The sequence below is a fragment of the Symphodus melops genome (genome assembly GCF_947650265.1).
Source record: "Symphodus melops genome assembly, chromosome: 12".
Classification (NCBI taxonomy): Eukaryota; Metazoa; Chordata; class Actinopteri; order Labriformes; family Labridae; genus Symphodus; species Symphodus melops.
In genome coordinates, this window is record NC_136702.1 from 21,273,204 (window position 1) to 21,297,595 (window position 24,392).

At 40.6% G+C, this 24,392-nt stretch overlaps 1 protein-coding gene across 2 annotated transcripts; it reads left to right on the plus strand.

The window, feature by feature from the left end:
• The first annotated feature begins 1,808 nt into the window (after positions 1 to 1,808).
• On the plus strand, positions 1,809 to 23,232 carry ctdsp1 (CTD (carboxy-terminal domain, RNA polymerase II, polypeptide A) small phosphatase 1). 2 transcript variants are annotated; one of them, XM_079358341.1, is made up of 7 exons: positions 1,809 to 2,264; positions 12,244 to 12,392; positions 16,459 to 16,560; positions 19,775 to 19,831; positions 21,615 to 21,707; positions 22,774 to 22,959; positions 23,054 to 23,232. In XM_079358341.1, the coding sequence occupies exons 1-7, from the start codon at positions 2,192 to 2,194 to the stop codon at positions 23,180 to 23,182; spliced, it is 789 nt and encodes a 262-aa protein (XP_079214467.1). In that variant the 5' UTR covers positions 1,809 to 2,191; the 3' UTR covers positions 23,183 to 23,232. The 2 variants fall into 2 exon arrangements, with proteins under 2 accessions (XP_079214467.1, XP_079214466.1); XM_079358340.1 differs by lacking the exons at positions 1,809 to 2,264; positions 12,244 to 12,392 and adding an exon at positions 12,420 to 15,804.
• The last annotated feature ends 1,160 nt before the right edge of the window (positions 23,233 to 24,392 follow it).

A 24,392-nucleotide genomic window follows, 5' to 3' on the forward strand; every position in this document is an offset into this window, starting at 1 on the left:
GTTTTTCACGTTCATCCTTGAGGATTCTAAAGGATTCCTCCCGACCTCGAGACGGAGCACGAAGTCTAAAAAGGTTTGATTCTTCTGGAGTGGCTCTGAAGTCGAGTGCAGCTTTGAGAGGATCCTCAAGGTAAAGAGTTACAAAAAGTTGTGATTGATAGAAACTGTCAGTACTTTAATGTATTTCATGCGCGCCTCTCTGACACTGCATAACTAAGTGAGATGTCCCTATAAAGCAGAACCCTTATTTATGGACGTGCCCTGCATGCTATAATGTAAAAATGTATCTTTGGAGAAAGGTCCATTTAGTTTTTAAGTCTACAGGTCCTTTTTCAATGCAGGTGTCTATAATGTAGATAGCATTCCCTCTATTACTTTTTTCTGACCATTTATGATCCTCAGGTCAAGGAGGGTGCTATGTTCATGAAAACCTCTTACTGCAGAACCATGGTGTAGACTCTAGAGCAAAAAAACCCTCCAAAACTACCTTGGGTTTAAAATACACTAACTAGGTTTGAAGTATTTGTGAATGAGACTTTGTACATATTGTATTTATCTGGAAATGCAAATAGATTTGCCTGTAGTAAAAGAGCACATACTGTTAACATGAAGCTGTATGTGGATATGGATCAAAGTTGTTAACAGGGCAGGGGAATCATAATTTAATTAAACCACATTATAAATAAACGTAGTGCAGATAGGTTTGGGTAAACGGGCACAAATGAGAGGCATGTCTTGAATTGTAGTCACTTATTTATTCGTTAACCTGTCCTGGTGTTTGATGCTGATACGAATTTGATGTTCTTTGAGAACGAAACAACAAAGTTCATTGAGAACTGTCAGGGCTTCTGGGCAGTCAGCAGCACCATCTGGCAGCCACTTGAGGTATTACAGCTTGAGGCCACAATCACTATGCTTTACCACCGACCAACCCGCCCACGTGTTTGTGGGCAGTTTCACTTAAAATGATGCAGAAGACAAAAATTAACAACAGAGAGCTGATTTTCTTTACAGCTTTACTGAAGTACTGTTAGCCTACAGAGTGAAAGAGGCTGTCTACCAAGGTGGGCATGCAGTGTGTGAAATATTACAAAATGTAAAGCAATGGTTGGAGAAAGTTAAAAATGAATGAACACAAACAATTGTTTTACTTTAATTCCTCAAATAGGGAATTTTCATATTTGTCCCAGATTTATTTTGTCTTTTACTTTTCTTTTTGTTTTAAAAACCACTTCTCATAATTCACAGTCAGAATGTATTCTGTTACAGGGATCTGACTGCTTTTCCATTTCTAAAAAAAAATAAAATTAGGCAAGATAAATACTGACATACTCCCCATACTTTCATACCAATGACCAATATACTGCACTGTAAATCTGCAGTATTGCTTAGTCTAAAAGATGAGAAATCTAAACTAAAGCAGTCATTATTAAAACTGGAAGTCCATCGATTTTTCTATGGATAGAGAGCCTCTGTGAAGATTGAAAAAGAGGAAAGTGGCAGATCCAAGATGTGGGCGCTTTAAAGACTGCCCTTTACTTCCGCTTTATGGTGGACGGTTTCAAGGCGGCCCTTACCAAACGTCAAAGTTGTGCATGAACAAACTGTAAAATCAAGACACACACTTACAACGACATACTTTGACATCAGAAAAGAGTAACTCATTTATTTAATATTCCAGTTATCAGGCTTATTATGACGAATATAAGTTTTTTTTTTTTTTTTTTAAAGTTTAGAACTCATTTTCTGCAAGTTTACATTCAATAGGAAATAAGAAATAAACAATGCAATTGTTTTTATGTCTCCTCACATTAAAATAATCAAAACATTAAATGTTGGATACGTTAGTAGGGATGTTTTGTGTAAATCTTTACATCCTGCATTGTGGCTTTAAGAATGGGGTTCCTTGAAACCGTCCAGCTCCATGTTAGCATGGCCAAATTGATGAACTTCTTCAACGTTACAACTTATTGAATTAACTTTTTAAAACCTTTTAAAGCGACGCTTTTTAACGAAGTTATCTGCGAAGCTTTGTTTGATACTTTTTTAAACTTGTTTCTCACTTTCAAGCTCAGTATGCGCGTTTGCAGACAGGGAGTGGCAAAATATAAATACATTTTTTTGCCATAAATCTTCGAAGTAGGCTAAGTTCACTCTGCAACATTGTCCCTGTCTTTGAGTGACGGACCCAATGGACCATTCGCCGTCGATAATCACGCAGGTAACCAGAGATGACGAGGAAAATACGACTTGTCGTGAGGAAGGTGAGTTTGGGAAAAAGTTTGTCTGAACTTTTCAAGCTGCGCATGACAATGTCGAGCGAGACAGGAGACGGCGAGTGTCCACGGGACGCCACGGTGTCAGAACTGTCACCTGGGGCCCGCGTGGACGAGCCTGCAACACCCGGTCAACTGCTCGGTGACCTTTATGCCCTTCAATGACATTGTGGAAAAGCTTTTGACCAGATTTGTTGAAGTTTAGAGCCTGTTGCTTTCTGGGTAGGCCATGCGCAGCCGCTTAGGACCTTTTCTAAGTTCATAAAAAGCAGGACTCTGGATGTGATTGAGTCTGTGAAACAAAAAGTTACAAACTTATTAAGGGTCGGCATTATTTAAGCTGCTAAATATGAATTAATCGTCTCAAAATGACGTGTGTGTCCTAAGGGGGCGGGGTCACTGTGACAGTTCACTGTTGTTGTTTTGGACTTTGATGTTGATCTGCTTTCAGATGATCTCCCCAAGTTTTCCATGAAGCTATTGTCGTATACATTCACATATGAATATAGCCTACTAATGTAGGTTTTATAGGACAGAGACAGTATGCATATTATCACTATTTGGACGAGGTCTATTGTTTCTGAACTGCTCCTCATGTCTTCCTTTATGTTAAAGTTGTTGGTGCAATAGTTGTCCCAGTTATCAGAAGGATCAAAGATGCTTTCTGAATGGATGGAAAGTAGTTTATCTTAATGTAAAATTTACAACATGTTTTACATATGTGGAAGGAGGATTCCCCATAACTATAAACATGTATTTCATGCATCCTTCACCAAGTGGAACGACTTATCAACTCAAATCAACCATCGTCACAAAATATTTAAAGTGGAATATCGTCCCTTTGTGTAATTGCATTTTTACATTAAGAATGAAGGGCCTAGTTCTTTGTGGCCTAATGAAGAACTAGGATTACTGATTGTTTAAAGTGAGTTTATGAGGTTTGGATTCCAAACATCTGAATTTAATGGAATCAAAATGTCACGGTGGCGGACTTTGTGATATCATTGTCCGAAGCATCTGTATTATGACTTAACTCTAATTCACACAGGGGGCGATGTAGGTCATGTAACACTTTGCTTACATATTTAACTGTCCACTGACCAGACAGAAGGATGGAGACAGTAAAAGTAGTTGTTCCTGTTTGTGTTTCAGTCGTCTGTCTGGGATAAGAGTAGTGATGATAAAAGATGTGCAGGGAATAATAATAATAATAATAATAATGATAATATGGGAATTAATAATAACAATAATTATAATAAAGAGTGCATATTAACTGTAACGCACAATTTGAATCTATCTGATGTTTTAAGTGATATGAAGTTTTTCTTGCATTCAAAATGAACCCATAAGCGTTGTTGTTCTCTTCTTTGAGGTATCAGTAATCTGCGGGTCATTTCTGCTGATGTGGGCTTCACCTGAACAATTTAACTAAAGCCTCAGTTCATGTCTTAAGACCGCGGTTCTTAACTGGTATAGTGCCAGGACCCAATTAATAAGAATTTTCAACCTGATATTTGAATAATTCTCAACCAATCAGATTTCATTCATCTAAATGAGTGCGGTTTGGATCTAGATTTTGTCACAGAACACGTGACAGAAAAAAGTAACAGCACAAAAAAAAAAAATATCACATTTTAAAAAGTAATTCATGGAGTTTTTGACACCTTTTTTTTCCAGGCACAGAACCATGACTAACCCACTTTGGTGTCCCATCCCACCAGTTGAGAACCACTGACTTGATGTACACGTTTGTGGTGCTGGTAGCCTAGTGGTTGGTGCGTGCTCCTTATGTACAGGGGCTTCGGTCCTCCTGGTGGACGGCCTTTAATCTCTCTCTCTCTCTCTCTCTCTCTCTCTCTCTCTCTCTCTCTCTCTCTGTCTGTCTCTTTTTTCTCTCTCTCTCTCTCTCTCTCTCTCTCTCTCTCGACTCTGTCATGCCTTTCTCTCAGTAAATGCATGATAAACATCTTTGTGAGGTAGCATTGCTTATTTACATAAAAGGCTGTTTTCATTTTTTATATTAAATATAGATTTTTGCATTCTGTTTATATTGCAATAAAAATGAAATAGTTTATAATAGTGCACCATAATAACCCACTGAGATGGGATGCCGTGCACAGACATCCCCCTCATCAATAGTCTTTAACTAACATAGCACAAGTCAAAAACATGTTGAAGCATGTAGGTGGTCATGAATAGAAAGAAATCCAGCCTCTAACTCACGAGTGTTTCTCATGTTAGCGTTTGTAAAGCCGAGTGCTGTCAGAAGGTGGCAGTACCAGCTCGCCTGCAGACAGTGCATGATAGCTTCAGCCTGCTCTTTGGACATGGCTGCTGTTCAGCAGAGAGGCACCGAAAGACAGACAACTTTATCTGAAGATGTCTCGCAAAAGTGTTTCAAAGTTCCAATCTTCTAAACGTCATATTCTACAAAGGTTTTAATCTAGGTTTGGTTTTAATCTAACATATCGAACTTCATTTCAACAATTAAAAAGTAGTTTTATGGTCATTACTATTAATGGATATTTCTATTTCATACCTCTCTCAACAATTTTTGGCACCAACCATAGCGTCACCTGTTTCATCACAGCAGCTCTAATTGAAGAACTTTAAAAAAAAAAAAGGATGTTTTAATTGGAAGAGTAAGGGGAGAATTCTCCGATGTTCAAACTTGAATCTGACCTGACCTAAAACGAGCTCGGTCACTGTGAACCTGCCGTACCATTTGCTCTGGAGGAGTGTGAAGCGACTTGTCAGATTGTAACAGAATATCGAGTGTCAAAGTTTCGGAAAGTCGGCCATGGGAGGCCTCATTCTTTCTGCGTCTGGATAGGAATAGAAGCAGCTGAGTTCGGAGGCAGGCCTACACGGAGCTCGAAAGGGTCCCAGATAAGCCAGCTTTTACTAAGTAGGCTGAAACATGCTGTTGTGGCGCGAGGTCGTTGCTGCCCCTCGGAAATGCTGTAACCTCATTATCAGCGTCGAGGCCGCTTGGACGGGGAGGTGTGAGGAATGCTGCAGTACAGTTCGCTTCTTACCTGTTTTTAATGGCTAATTATAAAAGAGACTAAAGAGGAAATAAGTCATTTGAACTCTACTTTCAGACTTATAGCTACAGACTCAGTATGTTTCAAAACAAAAGGCAGGGAAAGGATGTGCAAAGATCATACATGACACAACGTTGAAGATATAGTAACAAAGGTTTTACTTAAAAGTTTTTCCAAACTGACAGTGTGACTCATTTTAATGAAGAGGCTGTTTTATCAGGAGTGAGCTCTGTCGCCTCACAGAAACAGGGTTCCTGGTTCCAGAGGGTTCCTGGTTCCAGTCCCAGCTGGACAGCATCTTTCTGCGTGAAGTTTGCATCTTCCTCTCTCCAGTTTGTCCCTCTTTCTCCCACAGTCCAAACACTTGCTTGTTAGGTGAAGTGGTTTCTTTAAATTACCCGTACAGTAGGTGTGAGTGTGAACGTTTTTCTGTCTCTGTGTCAGTCATGGCGACGGAGAGACATGGCGAACAGCCCGCCTCTCGCCCAATGACAGCTGGGATCATCACAAGTCCCCCCGCAACCCCAGACGGGACAAGCAGTGGAGGTAATTGATGGATGGAGGTTTTATCAGACCCGAGAACATCTGTGCTAGAATTTCAGAAAGTAGAAGCAGAATAACTGAAGGCACAAAATGCTAAAATAGTCTTGAATTTTGTCTATTGCAACAGCGCCTTAAATGTATAATCAAGAGGATGAGTCGGGTGAGAGCTCTTTACGAAAGGATTTATTCTGACTGTATTGTTATTATTAGTGCCTGGAGCCAGAGGAGCCAAATGAACAGTTATGTGCTGTAACCTTTTTTTTTAAAGATTTATTCGTGGGTCCTGAGCCTTTTTTGATTGGACAATGGATAGAGCAGGGTATTGAGAGACAGAGTGGAGAATCACATGCAGGAAAGGAGCCACAGGTGGGAATCAATCAGAGTAAAGCCTCATGGTATGACCTAACCACTAGGCCATCAGTGCCCATCTGTAATATATTATCATCTTTTCTGTGAGTGATGTATTTGACTTAAAAAATAAAAGCAGGATGAGAGTTAAAAGTCAAGGTACAGTTCAACATTTGGCCACAGGGGGGCATCTGAATGAACAACAACAAAAAGTTCCTCACAGGTGCTTTAGACAGGATTTTTTTTTACTATTGTATCAAGCTCTCCTTTATCACAAGTGTAAGAGTGATAATAATTTATGATTATGCTTCTGTGAACCCTGCAGGTTCTGATTGGTTCTGGTCCATTATCCCCTGCACAGTGATGAGAGGTGTGTCGCCCTTAACGACCAGTGATGTGTATTCCTGGTTCAACACTTGATGGTCATGACCCTCCTGCAGACTAGGATCTAAAATGCTCATGTCATGTGGAGCTGCAGTCCCAGCTGTCTGTAACAGTGACACGTCAGAGTTTAGAGAAGTTCAGGGCTGTTCAGTCAGTTTTCATGAATGTGCTCCGAGCTGTGGAAACCTGGTGAATGAAGTTTATTTGTATAGAAGGCTTCAGAGCTTCTTATTCTGGTTCATACTGTCATGTTGAGGAAACGGGTACACCCATGTCACACTGCCTCTTTATTTTTAGACACACTAGTGGCGGGGCTCTAGGGATGGCCATGGTTTTAATGGGAGGGTTGGATTAGGAGTAAACTTTCAAAGATAAAGCATCAGCAGGGATCTGCAGGAGAAATGACAGAATATTTATTATCACATATTTTCTAATTCCTGCACTAATGTCTTCGATTGAATCAATAAGCAGACAGCTGCACACATTAATAAAGATCCGGGGTCAGATTGATGGGTTTAAAGTGAGCTAACCGTGTTATAAGGCTAGAACACTTCTCATATTATCCTTCAATATGGATGCTTACAGACACAGTCTGATGATGCTATTGTTTTACTCAAAATCTAATCAATCACACATTTATTTTCCTGAAAACAGAAATATACTTTTTTAGCATCAAAAAGAGAAAATGTTATTAAAAATACAAATGTTGTCTCAGGATGGACAATGAATTAACTGCCATAAACAGAATATCGAATATAAGAACAAATATTTCATGTAAACAAACAACAATACTGAATTATATTGAATTGTATTGTATATTATACTGAATTATATTATTGTGTGTATATATATAAGTGTGTGTGTATATAGTATGCATTCAGTCTTGGTGCATAGAGATATGTTTGAGCTGAAAACAAACTCAACAAACCAGTGACTGCTACTCTTTTAAAGCAGCAAGCTCTTACAGCTAATTTAAAGTTTTGCGTGAGTGCCAATAAAGGTTGATTCGACGTACACTGGCCCATCTTTTCTGAGGTTCTATTTTCAGTCCTTGAATTCAGAGAGGTTAAATGGCACGTTTGTCACCTTTGTAAACAGTCAGGCTACTGTTTGGATGACAGACTGTGACTGACACAGCACGATGTGGCACACGATCAGCACACTGAACAAACCCAAAGGTCAGCCACAAACACGGTCGGTCTAAAAATAGAATCTCTGATATTTTCAAACCAAACTCGATTCACAGTTTGAAACTTTTTTTTATAAGAAAAATAAACAAATGGCAAAAAAAAGACCTCAAACAAGTGTTGCTTTCATTTGATCAATAAAATGTAACAAAAGAAAACTGAATATCCTTCTGAGATGAATAAGGGCAACATGCAGGCTGTTGTCTTTAAATATGTGGTTTGAGAGTAACACATAACTGGGAGGACAGTATCTGGCATGTGGGTAAACTTAATATATGTGATGAAATGGGAAAAGGATTTCACTCAGTGTTGGTGTTTCAGGTGTTTGTGGGCTGTAGTGCTCTGGTGCTTATCCTAGTCAGCTTAGGGTCGAGCTCTTTATAAACACTGGTAGCCATGTTGTTGTTGTTGTTGTTTTTGTTCTGTGAGTCTCTGTAGGGAATAAACGAGGGGGAAGGTTGTGAACTAGATGAGCAGCTGTAAATTTAGATTTTTGGAAATCTTCCTAAACCTGAAACAACAACAACATACTTTCCTCAGCCCTTCTGTGGACTGTGTGAAACATCGAGCTGATCCAGAGAACAAAACAATAGAGACCTGAGTAAAATAAAACACGTTTTGTATTCCTGTATCTTAACTTTCACTGTTGTAGCCTTTTCTTAGCTTCTTCTTGTATCTGTGACACCTCTCGTGGTTTTCATGCAAATTGCTCATCTGCAAAGGACACAAACTTTCTATCATAGCATCATCTGTGTTTAAGAACCCGTTAGAAATCAGGTTAGGAAAACATCAATGAATCCAGTCCAAGTGACTGTCAGGCTGTACTTCATGACCTTTGTTATTTTGAATCTCAGTCCATCGGGAGCCAGTGCCATCTGTGCAGCCTGGTATTCTGTTTATGTTGACATTTGCAATGTAGACATGATCATGAGGATGCTTCAGGAGTGACGGGATGCTGCAGCGTATACAGTATCGGCAGATTGGTTTAGTCCTTTTTTTTTTTTTCTTCTGTTCATGCGCTGAAACATTTCAGTGTCATTTTCATTCTGTGTTAGTGTGTTGGCAACACTAAGGTGCTTTTGTTTTTGAATGTTTGCAGAAGATTGTAGCTCCATATTTACTCCTTAAATCTAATTATTAACCGCGCTCAGCAGCTGCTTCCACTATTTTAGGCACTGCGATGTGTAATGTCAGAAGAGGTAATGCACGGCGCTGCGGGATGTTTTCGAACACTTTGAAAAAAGCATCACCTGCCTGATTCCGTCACACGTGTTTGCACACAAACCTTTCATCTCCAGAGCAAAAGAGGAATGTCCCAACAAGCACGCCTGCATGGGCATTAATGACCGCTCTCTAGTGCCTTCTTCCACTTTGAGCCTCTGTTGAATGAAGCAGTCAGCAGACAAGAGCCATCAGGAATACCACCCTGAATCTGGGTCAGCCTTGTTCAGTGGTGAAGCTGAAAGTGGGCCAAACTGAAAAGGTTGTGTCAAAGACTCTTTATTTAGTAAGAGAAGAAGCTGCCTTCATGGGATTGTCCTTTTTGTTCTGAAAGCCTTTAATATCACTGATTTATTCTCAATTACATTAAGAATGATTTCTACATGTGTGAGTGCACAACATTCAGGGAACACAGACACACATGGACCTTTCACTGCAAAAAAAGTATAAATATTAAACCATGGAAGTATACCGTAAAAATAGAACAAAGCATAGCTCCAGTTTAAAAAGTTAAATCACTCTAAATCATATCTAAATCAGATATTCGTTGTGTAAAGTCGAGTAGTATGTTTTTTTATTATTATTATTTAAATTGGCCAATCTTACATTATTTTAAAAAGTACATTATTATTTGGTGATCAAAATAGCCAATATGGGTGTGAAAATGATCAGTGATCAGACTTAAGAAGTAGAGCACGACTGAGCTTGAACAAAGGGGGCACAGAAGGCCTAGTGGTTTGGTTCAAACCCAACCTGTGGCTCCTTCGCAGCATGTCATGATGACCTGCTCTGTCCAAGGTCCAATCTAAAATAAAGGCAAAATAAAAACAAGGGCTGGAACAAATACGTTTTATTATTATTCAAAATAAGTCGTTTAGTTGAAGACTTTATCTACAAATCCTGAGTTTTTTTGTTCTTAAAATGAACCAAAGTAGCGTTGAATTACCGTAACCTTTTAACAGTTTCTTAAGCGGACCATGATGTCATTCAGTTTCTACTGAATCTAAATATTTTGAGTTTTGTATTAACTCTTCATAGATTATTGTTGAAGTTAGTTGAGGTTAATCGTGGTCAGGACACGTAATGACACCCAACACTGCTCGAACAAGACATATCAAAGCAGGTTTGTATTCACTCCCTGTTCCTTCTAGTGTTCTCTGCTAATGAAGGTGTCCATTGCAATCACTTCACATTTACACCCAAAGCAAGATGACAGGTCCATGATAGGCCCTCAAAGTGCGGCAACAGATTTAGCCTTGTCTGAGCAGCATGCTAATGCCTCAGCTGACAGCTCTGACTGGCCATCAAGCTCACCTAATTTATCATTATTTTTCTTTTTTTGAAACACTGGCTCTCATCGCTCTGCTCTGCAGATGAGGGCTTTCTACTTGTTTGTGCCAGGAGGTGGAAGGAAGTGGCGTTAGTAATGGTCTGAGAGGTCGCTTTTTGAGTTTCATGAAGTTTTGTTTTTTTTAAAAAGTTCTATATTTATTCTCAAAAGACTCGTGAAGTCATCTTCTTTTTGGCAAATTCTTTACAAATGTACTGCTTGTAGTACGAGTTGTAATGATCATATGTAATGAGCAAAAAAACAATTTACACTGTATTGTCTTTCTGCATGTAGAACAAGATTGATCAATGACTTTAACTTAAAGGACACAACCATACATTGTACATTGCACGGTTAATAACTGATATTGCAAAGTCAAAAAATGGACTTGGACCGGAAGTATACTTTGCATTTGGATGTATTTGCCCCAGTTCAGAAAAATATACAATACTTCCCTGGTAGAAATAACTGTCATCAAATCAGTTGGTTTATAATTGGGGCAGCAGTAGCTCAGTACGTATGGACCTGGGTTAGGAACCGAAGGGTCACCGGCTCAAATCCTGATGCAGACCAAAGTAGTAAGTTGGTCGGGTAGCTGGAGAGGTGCCAGACCACCTCTCGAGTACTGACAAGGTGCCCTTGAGCAAGTCACCGAACCCCCCGCCATTTTAGGGCGCCTCCTGTGTGCTGCTGCCGCACTCTGACATCTCTCCACTAATGCATGTCCACAGGTCCTGCTTGTGCATGTGTGTGAGAAACATGTCTCTACATTAACAGCGTGCAAACTACAGTGTATATGAAAGTATATAAGATGAAATGACATGAAGAAGTAATGGAGATGCAGTGCCTGCTGGAGGGTAGAACAAGGGTCCTTGGCTGTTCTCAGCTCTGCAGGCAGAACAAGTTTTAAATGTTTAAAAAAAAAAAAAAAAAAAAAAAAAAAGAGGTTTAAGATTTGACCTTCAACAGGTCTGACACATTATCAGAGCGACAGACGGGGGCAGTCTGGTTATGGCTCTTGCCTTTCGTCTTCTGTGTTGCTGCAGAACAGGAACCTGCTGTGACTGTGTCAGGCCAGTTAAACTTTTCTCATGTTACTTTTAATCTTTTTACTGTAAAATAAAAATATGAAAATGAAAAATGGTGTTGAATATATACACAGTATACAGTAGAAGCAAATGTGTCAAACTAAACCACTTCCTGAATGTTCCTTGTGCACTGTACAGTGAGATCATGATGTGGGACTTAATGCATAAGTATAACTTAACATTATGATGCTAAATAGTCACAAATATTTACGTTACATTAAAAACAAACAAAATTACAGTAAAAATAAACAGACTGCTTTTTGGGATGAAACAGACACCTCTGCTTTGTTACGTAATGTCTTATAACCTTTAGCTGCACGGCTAAAAAAGGCCCGGTCAAGTAATGCACAACATGACTGAACTCAGCAGGGGTCTATGCTGACAGTCCAGACTGATGTGTGGATCAGATGTACTGGATCACCATGGGTGCCAGCCAGTACTTACATCATGAAACGGATCACATCTTGGCCCTATGTGACCGACACACACTATACGCTACGTCTTTCACACCAGTGGAACGAAATGCTCGCAGCGTGCTACATTTAGTGTAAAAAATGATGGTAAATTATAAAATATGAAATCAAAAGTATTTGTGTGAACATTATTAATGATCCCACCGGGGGATGGGTGTTACATAACAAACAAAAACTCCAGTGAACTCCCTCAGCAAGCTTTACGATGAGTGTTGATGGACAGTCATCTGCCACCAATCAAACGGGCCGAGAAAGAGAGATAGAGGGAGAGGCAGAAAGAACGTTAGATTAAACAGATATGAGTCGGGTATGAGCATCATGGCTGATGTTTCGTCTCTCTATTCAGGTTCCAACGATGTTTCCCCCTCAAAGAAGCCACGCAGCAGAGGCCTCCTCAACAGCCTCTTCTGCTGCCTTTGCCACCAAGAATCAGAACCTCCTCCAGTGAAAAACAACGCTCCCCTATTGGTAGAAGAAAATGGGAGTCTGTCAAAAGTAAGTCTTTCCCTCAACACCTCACTCCTCCTTGTGATATCACTTTACTCTCACCTTTCCCCTTGATCGTCTTTAACAGCATGGGGCCAGCATTGCGTAAAAACACATGTATTCTTGGCTCGAAGCTTTTCGTGTTTACATGAGCATTTCTCATGTGCTTGGAAGTAATTGGACCGCCCCGCAGTGTTGAAAAGTACTTCATGTTCGGACATCAATCAGGATGATTGGGTCTGAGAAGAGGGGCGGAAATGTTAGAGAAGCAGACGCCTGACTGGAAATTCACTGCGTTGCAAAAATCCAATCACTGCTACTGTAGATGTGCCAACACGAGTTTGTGAGGGAAGAGGCCCCGTGGCTTACAGCAGAAAACTATATAACAACTTGGGTATCAGGAAGGATCGAGAAAGAGTTGTCCTTTACTTTCTCTTAGATTTATAAGAGCGAGATACAACCTTACAGAGGCATTAATACATACAGAATATGTGAGTAAAGCATTGTTGAATGTAAATCTTGAATGGTCCAGATGTATGCCAGGACATATTGATGGTCCATCAGTCAATGGTCACTACTCCTTTACATAACATTTTGGACAATTGACAATTCTGTCTCAGGTTTCACTGAGTAGATATACTTGGAAAACAACATGACTTGTGAGAGTTATGGTCTTAAGATCAGGTGGTCAAGACGTTCTCAGGTGTCAGTTTCATATTAATGCCTTCGTTCAGCCTTTTATAGAGATTTGATATTCCAGAAGTTATTTGTCACGGCTCTCCAAGGCCCCAAAAATAAGTTGCTTGGTCTCTGGCAATGGAAGGAGGAGTCGAGTCAAGTGCTAGGCTCAGTTTTGGTTTTGACAACCTGTCATGTCGACTTGCATGCTGCTCCTGTTGCTGGTACTCTCTTGGGCATGCTGTAGTCTCAGTGGCTCCCCCCTCCACACACACACACCTACCCACCCACCAGCTGTGTGAATATCCACTCTGAATGGAGCCTCCAGTCACCTGTCTGTCATTTGCACTTGGACTCTGCATGATCCAGACCTAAGGCATGGAGTAAAACTTAGAGCAAACAAATCCTGATTGAGAAATAACTTGCTCTGCATTTGGAAAACTCTGAGACGAGAAAAGTCCCTGGGGAAGAGGAGCCTTCGACTGAAGCCATGATTGTTGAACAATGCCAGGTTCCCAAAGTAACAGAAGCTGAAGATTTAAGCAGTCCTTCTCAGGGAAGTGACAAACTAAGTATGAAGGTCCTTGTGGAATATCCCGAACAGACTGACAACAGCAGAGAAATGGACTCTTCTATCCTTTGTGTGGAGAATTGTAACATGAATAGAGATGAGAATGAAAACTTCCCATTTTGCAACGGACACTGTGAAAGCTTTGAGCAATACTCGGAAAGCGTGGGATCTTTTGAATCCGACCAGACCGTTGATAAGTGTGACACTTCGGGGTTAAGCCAACCATTCGATGAATGTTTTCAACACTGTGAGTGTTTTAAACCTTGCAAGTCTTCTGACCACTGTGCTAATCATAGCTTAGCTTCTGAATGTAGTCCTTGCTGTGAACATTGTGCAGAACACCTCCAGTTATGTCAGCAATGCAAGCCCTCTGATCAACAGTTTGAGTCTTTTGACTCTGAGCCAGATCCTTTGGCATTAAACTGTGACAGTTTTGAGCAGTTTGAAATGTCTGATTTAGAACCTGAATGTCCAGAAGACTTTGAGTTACTCCAGCAGTACGAGTGCTCTGAATCTGAGCCGGACACGTCAGCGGAGGACTCTGAGCAAACAAACATCTCCGACTCAGTGGACTCACTGGACTGTAGCACTGACCTTTTTGAATGTGATGATATTCACAATCAAAACGAATGCAATGTAAATAGTAGTGATGATTACGCAGAGAGCTATCCAGCTGAACAAGAGGACGAGCAAAATGAAACACAACTGATTGATGAAGAGTCTGGCGTTTATTTTGATGACTATGAAGAGGGTGCCTTTGTGGATGGATGCACTGAAGACATCCCTACAGATCCAGATGAAATGGTTGAAACTGAGTCCACCGAGACAAGCGAACCAGCTGAACAATGTGCGTCTTCAGAGCAGTGCGAATCAAAGTCCTCAGAGTTCTGCGTCGAGGAAGACGGCTTTTCAGATTGCTCTTCAGTTGAAACCAGATCCTTTAATACTTGTCCTGAGTGCTGTGTTCTTTCAGATGGCTGCTCCAACTCTTCAGGGGAATCTGAAAAAGGAGCTCAGGAGGATTCTAGTGATGAGCAGCTGCCATGGGAATCGTTCGAAGATGATGAGTACGTAGAGCAAAGTAATATCAGCGAAAGCAACGAGGACAAAAAGAAAACATCGGCTGTCGATATCGTTATTGAGGATTACTTCGATCTGTTTGATAAAGGGGACTATTATGGACAAGCTTTCACACAGAAGCAACGTTACATCTCCTGCTTTGACGGGGGAGATATTCATGATCACTTGTTTCTTGAAACAGTTCAATTGGAGGCACAGAGACTTGCTAAAAATGAATACAGATGTAAAGAAAAGAATGAAGAAATTCACACAAACGACACAGAAACATGTGTGGATGCTCCTGAAGAAGAATGTGAAGAAACCCATGAGGAAAACGAAGGTCCATCAGACGACAACTCAGTTGGCTCTTGTGAGTCAGAGAAAGAACACGACGATTGGATTGACTCACCGGAATCAGAATTAGAGGCCGCTTTGACTTATGTAGAGAAAAGTGAGGAAGCAGAGGAAAATGAGGAAGCGTTGGGTGAAGAAGCTTGTGCATTTGACGGCCGTGTTTCCGAAAACTCAAACCAAGAAGAATCTGAGGGTGAGAGCATGTGTGCTCCGTGTGCAGACGACATTTCTGTCGAAGGCGATGCTTATGAAGATCAAAATACTGAATCGTCTGATCTGTCGACCGTCGATCACTTAGCAGTAACTGAAAAAGAAGAGGATGAGAGAGACGAGTTTGAGTCTGAGGACAAAGTATTTATTGAATGTTCGGAAATGGAGCCCTATTGGTCACTTATAGATCATGTGGTGGATGAAGAGATACATCAGCCAGGTGTTGAGGACTACTATCTTTATCAGATTGAAAGCCTTCATTCTTGTCTTTGTGAAAAAGCTCAAAGGGATCCTGAATTAGTGAGTTCAGCGTACCGCTCTGTTGTAGATAGAACGACAGAAGAAGAACCTGAATCCAAAGACATAAAGCTTCCTTCAGGTATTATTCACTGTGTCGCAAAACCCGAGGAAAGGGATGCACACGTGCCGGTCAGAAAGACTGAGGAGAACGAGGCCTCCGAACAAAGCGAGGATTCAGAAGAGGAGCAGAGTGACGATGAATCCTCGGAGGCCTGTGAATGCGAGTACTGCAGTCCACCGACACAGCAGGTACTATGAGTTTGCACCCAGCTGAGGAGTATTCAGACAAATTAACCTAAGCTGTTGCAGAAATGTTCATTTATCCCAGAATAGAGCCGGTAATATTGGTCTTTTATTTCTATAATTATCACGCTGCTTTACTACCAACTGTGGCTCTGAAGACGCAGAAATAGATCTCAGCTTGGCAGATTTTCTGTGTCAAACTCCGGATCTTTCATTAAGCTCACGTGGCAGCTCAGTCTACACGGACAGACACATGTTAAAGTGTTACATGCTGACTCTTCAGTCGAGCCAATTTGTTTTTAGCATCAGAATCACATTAACGAACGTCGATCTTTGACCACCAGCTGAAGGATGAAACGTAGAATGGTGATACTTAGACGCTCTGTCAACATGGCAGCAGCTGGAGCATCCGAAGCTTCCTGTAAGCCCTCAACAAGACACCACAGCACAATTTAGACTTGTATGTGACAAGAAACACTCACAATTAGCAGTAAGTTGTTTGTGACAAAGTCAGATGGTAATGTCTCATGTTGCGTTTGAAGTTTACATCGATCACTTGCATTCTTGTGCTAAATTTAAATCTTATTTTGCAACTGCAGCCTGAGGGGAAATGTGAGGGGATAAGAGAGCTTTAAGTCTCAATTCTACGTTCGTCCTCAGGTTCCAGCAAAACCGCTGCTCCCACGGATGAAATCCAATGACGCAGGGAAGATCTGTGTGGTGATCGATTTGGATGAAACGCTAGTGCATAGTTCATTTAAGGTAAGTTGGCCTGTGTGACCTACTTACGTTTCTTCAATAAAAGTGTTTAAGAGAGCTGATCAAACTGTTTCTCCTGGGAATGTTAATTTACTTACACATTTGCTGATGTTTATTTTAAATGATAAGACTTTATCATTTCAACAGCCTGAGTGTTTTTTTTTTGTGTTGGTAGAATTTCTGATTTCCAGAATAAGGGTTAGTTGATGTATAATATATTTTACACTTCGCAGGGAAAATTGCACATTCCTCATTTATTTGTATTTATTTTTTGCAGTGTGGCAGTAACACCCCAGAGAGTTGTAATCACATTAATAGAGTACCCTTACCCTACCCTAAGAGAGTACGGAGCAAAAACACAATCTAAGTCCATTTGGAGTCAAAAGCTTTTTGTTACACTTATTAGATATCACATTTACTTTAAAATTGCACACTGTTAAACCACACGTTTGTAGGAATGAAAGCTGTCTAATGTGCACAGAAGCCTACTGTAGTGAGTGATGGAGGAGTCTTATATTGTGATCTGATGGTGAGTCTGAAAACCACTGACATGTTAACAGAAGAGGAACAAAGACACTTTCTTAACGGTTATGACTCCAATCAAAACTTTCTGAAGGGTTATATATTTTTGGCCGTGTTTTAAATGAAAAAAGAATGACTGAAATGTTTTTACAGATTGTTTAGTTATTACTTTACTTTCACCTGGAAAAAAAAGTTTCTTTAAATTACTTAAATTTGCAAGTATTCAAAAATAGCTCAGACGCTGTCATCGACGCTGACCGTCAAAGAAAACAACCTACTTGCCAAGTTAAAGTGGGTAAAAATAGCTGGAAGATTTGCACCTCATCATTTAGCATATTTTTAGGGGGCTGATGACTTATTTTTATCTTAATTGACTGGCTCCACGTGCCAAATAAGCATTAAGAATTCATTTTATGGCTGCTCTGGTTTCACCGTGAAAAATCCACCTGCAGGACATGAAATGGTCAGACTGAGAAAAGCTGCCAGTTAACCAAGTCAAACAAGGAATTAAAGTCTGAACTTAACAATCGAAAGATCCATTTAAAGGAGCAGAGAACGTCCCTGTTTGAACATTTGACAAACCTTTTGGAAGTCAACATACTGTGCATGAATTTCAGGAGACGCTCAGAATGTCGACTCCAGATAACGGCTGTCCTTTTGATCAGTTTGCCTTTTAAGGTAGCATTCAGTGAACAAAGTCGAGGCTCCTCGAAACCGCAGATTATGTCATGAACGCCATGTGGTGTTTAGTCCTTCTCAGGTCACAGACTGTCCTAAAGGATGTCACTGGATATCACCACTCGCCATGTGTAAACAGGGTCAGTCTCTGTGAACTGCATGTTTAACACTAGGTGCATAATAAAAAGACATTATTACAGACAGGCGCCCGCTAAGTGCAACAGGACAGAAACAGTGAACAGAGTTGGTCTGAAAAATGTTTCTCTTTATAGATATTGAATAAAAAACTGAAGTGATCAGCATGTTTAGCTCAGGATAAAGAGTATGCATCACTTTAAATGAATGTATAAATATGAGCTTGAGCTTCTGAATATTCACATTATAATGTGTCCCAGCTGCCTGATTCTGTAGCTGCTGAATCTGTTTGAAGAGGTCAAAGGTCAAGATTACAAATATGTCAAAAGAAAGTATTGTTATATAATCCTATTTATTGTAACAGCCAAAGACAAAAGCTGAAACACAGTGTTTTATTTGCAGATTATTTCAGAAGGACAAAAACACATCTGTGTAGGTCAGCCTGTCCATGGAGTCATTCTATACTGAGATTCAAATACGGCCTAAAAAAACTGTGAGAGGGGAACAAGGTGTAGCAACACTGTATTGATTTTATCAGCGGAAGTGGATCTTTGAGCTCGATAGGAAAAATAATCAGCTTTCAAAGTGGGGAATCAAATCAATGGTAAATATGTTTTTGATCCTTTTGAAACAGATAACAGGAGAGAATTCTTCTCTGCGGCAGTATGGACAGGTAGAGAAGATAACATGTAATTAAAAGTACCAGTGAATCATTATCACTGCAAAAAGTGTAACTCCCTAATCAAAAGTGAAAAATGTGTCGTTTAACTTTGTTTAAGATAATTCCAGACACAAAACGTATTTCAAGAAATAATACGTGTTCAAAAGAAAAAATCCCGCACACTAACTACTCTTACTCGGCATCAATCGGTGATGTCGAGCAAGAGTAGTATTCAGGTTTTATCTTATTGTGACAGTTTTATGTTCTATGTCCGACTGAATAAGATGGATGTGCAGACACTTCCTTTAGAAAGATATCAAAGGTGAAAAATATGTCCTGCGTTGTGTGTAGAAAAATCTGCCCATTGGGCAAACACAATGAGATGTACAGTAATGTCTAATGAACATATTATTTCCAGAGTGCATAAATGCTGAAGAGCTCATTTAGTGTGTTTTATACTTTGAGAGAAGATTTGTATCTGCACATTTTCTTTGTGACTTACAACGATTAATGTCACATAACTTTGACTTGAAATTAGACAAAGTTGAGGAAGACTTGACTGTTTTTAGTTTTGCCATCAGTTGTGGTGTTGTTAGTGCCGCACAGTCAGAGAGCAGATGACCTAACAGCTGTGAGTACCTGGTTTACATTTATACTGAAGACTGCGCTCGAGCTCCACTTCAGGCTGATTTGAATTCCAAATTCTTTTTGCTTCAGGGACATTTTTACAGTCGTCTCTTAAGAAAGAGACAAACAACATGTTTATTGTTTATATGCAGAAATATTCAAATGCAGCACAGAGAAAAAAAGCCGCCTGCTCCATTGATGAGAATAACCTCTGTCCATGCTCTCACTTTCTGTTCATGATCGCTGTGCACTCATTCTGTGCTCCTTACATTACCTCATAGTGTGCATAGTCAGGCCGTGCTGTGATGTCTTACACCTTTGCAGGGAGAAGTGTATTTCAGGTGTGAGTCCTGCCTAAAGACATGAGATATTTTTATAACCCTGTCACTTTCTGTAGAGCCTGACCGCCTGGATCTCAGTCGTATTATTTACAGTGACGTGGGAGTTGGCGTCTTCCTGTCTGTTTGGCACATCTTCTCTTCAGATTTCTTGCTCTCACTTTCATCTTTATGAGGAGGCATCTTAGAAAAAGAATACTCTGTTCATGTGTTTAACTCTTCTTCTTTCTTTTCTTTTTTTTCTTTTTTTCAACAGCCAGTGAACAACGCTGATTTTATCATTCCAGTGGAAATTGATGGAACGGTTCACCAGGTAGGCACAGACGATTCAAGGATCATTTCCATCTCTATTTGATTTTTTATTTTGTGTTAAGTAATGTCCAAGCACAAAGCAGCTTCACGCAACTTTGTAAAGACTTGCTTGACTTTCCGCTCAGAGTCCTAAAGAGTTGTAGGAAAACATTATGGAAGCAAGGTTGACAAAAGTTTATGGGCGTATACTGGTCTGTGTGCCACACGCCTGAATCTTAGAAAACGATCAAATACAAAAGTAAGGGATTGAAATACTGCCCACTGACTCCAGTTAGCGTTAGAAACTGTATGCAATCAGTCTGACAGAGCTGTGGCCCACCCTGTTGATGGCTCCAAGCAGCAGGTGTCTATTTCCATGGCCTGACGAAATAAGGAAACCTTGGCAGGCTTCTCAGAAATCACTGGCCATCAATCTCGCTCCTTGGCGCATATTCCGCACGGCTCATTGGTGCTCTGAAATGGCGGTGACTTTTCCCCGCTGGAGTCATATGCTAACTGTAAGGCTGGGCCTCCCTGAAGACAGAAGAGCTTTGTTGTTCAAAGAGCCTGGGTCTGTTTCAAGTAATCCAGGATAGGCTTGTTAAAGTGGGGAAAGCCTATTCAGGACAACTTGGTTCAGAAACAGGGCTGCCAGCATCTCATGGAAGTAGAAAGACGTAAAGACAGTGGGAAGGTCTGCAGCAGGCAGCCAGCCAAGTTAAATGTTTACCACTGTGTGGGAGAATGCAGGACCAAGTGAGCTGGATGTTGTTGAAAGCAAAGCAAGAAGTATGCAGGGCTGACTGATTACTTAGTCTTCTAAGAGCTCCCTCTACACCTGTCTGTCACAACCTGCCAAACAGCTGCGAGCACACAGACTCATACCTGAATCAAGCTGCTCACAGGAGTCTCTCAATGAATATATAACACACACAGCATCACACGTAGGCATGCATAATGTTACGAGTCATGCACAAATGGTAGTTATGTTGTTTGTGTAGAGAAATGTTTCCTGAAACACACTCAGGCTTATTTTACTGTATTAGAAATACATTTTCAGTTCTTATTAATGAGCGACAGAAATATCAGGGAAACACAAAGGCAATATGTTTGTCAGAAAGCGTAAAGATGATAGCATCAGTATGAGTATAGCTTGAGTGTTTAGCTTAATGGACTGGCCTGATGGTTTAGACTAAAACCTGGTAAAATGATCACATACATAGTCTGAATGCAACATACATGTTAACAGTCACTTTGGTTTCAATGTCCAGTATGGTCTTAAAATTCAACCCCAAAAATGTAGAGCGTGTCCAGCGCTCACTGTATAGTTTTTATTATTTCATTTAATACCATACACATCTGGATAAAAACAATCTCTGCAAATGAATTCAATCTTCACACCTCCTCACGCCTCCTTACACCTCCTCACGCCTCCTCACGCCCAACGCCAGCTCAAAACAGCATGAAGGGGTTAAATAAATAAATAAATAAATAAAAGATTAATGGATAACATCAGCATCCAGACTTAGTTGTAATGTGCAGCCAAGTTTCCCAGCATTTGCACTGGAATATTCTGAAGCTGTCCATGTTGCCTTTACTCATTACTCCATGCTGCCGCTGTATCTGCCAGTATATTTTTCTTTGGATCATTTTTTGGCACGTGGTCAGATTTAGCACCTCTCCTTTACGTATTCATGATTCCCCTCCGGCACTTTGTTTTCCTGACCCGGTTCTGAAACGAGCTGAACCACTTGTGTCAGTGACTGTTGATTTAATGCTCTCCTTCCTCTCTTGTGTCCATTCAGGTTTACGTGTTAAAGAGACCCCACGTCGACGAGTTCCTCAAGAGGATGGGAGAAATGTTCGAGTGTGTCCTGTTCACTGCGAGCTTGTCGAAGGTGAGCCCGCTGCTTTCATTCTCTGTCACTCGAGTTAACATTTGGACTCGTCGTAGTGTCAACACAGACGAACTTGACGTGCAGAGGGACACCTGTCGTGGTTACGAAACAGTTTGCTTTGACTTACTGAAGCGAGTGTTGTGTGATTTATGGGTGACCTTCTTACACGCTCCTTAACAAATAAGATTTATTCATGATAGCCGTCAGTGGATTGCTCTGACATTTAACCTCTGACATTTGCTTCAGACTGTGTTAACCTCAGCCTTGACTTCTCCTTGTGAAGAATTAGGTTAGCTATAAGTCGGTGACTGACTCTGTGTTGATTAATGAGGTTGAAGCTGCCATGTTTGTCTACAGCGCGTGACTGCATGAGGAGTTTATAAACCCAATCCTTCTGGTTTTAATGTGTCGAAGCTGACAGCTCTATATCTGACACGCATGTCTCTGCTCGCACGTAAACGTGCACGTGTGCATGGGCATTTAATGCAGCTGTGTCGTCTGTAATATTTCCTTTAGAACATGAGACACTTAAACAGCCTGTGAAGTCCGACAGCATTTACAGACTAACATACATCATGCATCATCTCTGCACAGTCTTCAAGACAACGTAATGACCAGACAGCCCCACGTTTTACATTTCTAGCTAATAATAAGAGCTTATAATAATAATAAAGCTGAACGCTGCTCTTTAAGGAAAGACAAGCAGAGCAGCTTTATTGATGAATAGTTTCTTCTTTTCAGGCATCATCATACCACAGGGCAGAGGGAGGACAAAGTGTCTTAGATTTCAATGTGTCTTGGGGTCTATTTAATGTCTTCATGAAGTTATCGCTCGTCTGTTGATGGCAGCTTCAGTCAGTTTTATTCAGATCTGTTGACCCTGCAGGCTTTATATTTAGGTTTTGATGGCTTCCTGACATCCAATGAATGTGCAGCCTTTTCCTTCTGTCTTGCAGCTTGCCAGCTCGGGGACAGAGTGGCAGCTAAGAGTCCTAGAATAAAAAACACATGATGTTGCTCTGCATTGTTTAAAGCTCGTCTGTGTGTTTTCCTCCTCCGTGTTCAGTATGCAGATCCTGTGTCTGACCTCTTGGACAAATGGGGGGCCTTCCAGAGTCGCCTCTTCAGGGAGTCGTGTGTTTTCCACAAAGGGAACTACGTAAAAGACCTGAGCCGCTTAGGAAGGGATCTCAACAAGGTCATCATCATCGATAACTCCCCGGCCTCCTACATCTTCCATCCAGACAATGCAGTATGTGCTTTCTCATATCGTTCTCTGACAGACATGAAGACATTTGTTAGAAATCTGTCTAAGTCCCTCTTCCCTTGCTTCCTTAAATCTCCAGGTTCCTGTTGCGTCCTGGTTTGACGACATGTCGGACACCGAGCTCCTCGATCTTATCCCCTTCTTTGAGAGACTGAGTAAAGTAGACGACATCTATGATTTTCTCCAGCAGCAGAGGACTTCAAGTTAACACAGTCAGGATAGTGGGATTAAAAAAAACAAAACAAACAAAAAAAAAAACGATCACCAGCGGCTGTCGTCACGGGGCCACGCGGAGGCTGGTGGGCCAAAGGCTCCACGCTGCTTCCAACTACAAGGACCATACTGCAAAAAACGCCCGTCATTAAATCTCATATTCTTCCTCTTTATTGCACAAGAAGGTAAAAATAAATCATCGGGAGGGGATTTGTACTTCCACACTGGAAAGTTCATCAGGAAGTTTTGTTAGTATAACACTGAATATGAGATTCAATGACCTCTGTAGATTTTTCTTTGCAGTGCAGCTAGTGTGTTGTTGTTGTTTTTGTTGTTGTTGTTGTTGTAATGTGACAGCAGTGACCTATAGAAGTGTGATGTCAGCCTAGATTGTGAGAACGGTCGTTCAACGCCATTGTACAAACGAACCACATCAGTCATTTTCATGTCAGTATCATGTAGCATTCGACGCTCTAACACAGATCACGCAGTCTTCAAATATGTCCCCTTTTGGACTTCCTTGGATTAGCCAAACATGGCTGAATGTGTTTGTAGCCAGTGACAATCATTAACTATAGAGAAAGTGTGTGTTGGTTTAATAATTCCTATAACATGTCATGATGCATTTTTAATGGACATTTTGAATCTGCACTTATTTTTGGACGGAGGTGTCTGCTGGGGTGGGATCAGACTGCAGAATCAGCAGAAACAAACCGGAGCAGTAATCATGGGAAGCCATATCCAGCTGTGGATTGATTGTAGTCTTTATTAGCTACATTACAGATGACAGATGAGATCTAATCACTAAACTCTCTTATACTGGAATCTCTTTTTTTCAATGTGTTTCGACCCTTTTGTTTGTTGTCTTTTTCCCAGTTCAGGCACAAACACATTATATATATATATATATATATATATATATATATAGCTGCTGCCTGTCATGGAGAGCACTGTAATGTTTTACTACTGAGAGGCTCAGGTTGTTATTCTAAGTCTCTGATATCATTATGACATTGAGTCATATCTAAAATATGATTGTATTTTGAATTATTCTTTAAAGTAAGTTGCTTTTTTCAAAGCAGAAACTGCCTCAGCTCAGAAAGGAATCGTTGGAGTCATGTCCTCTCTCTCTTTCCTGCATTCTGTCTTATCAGACAAATGGCAAATATGCTCTGAAAATAATGATTACCCAGGACATATATCCT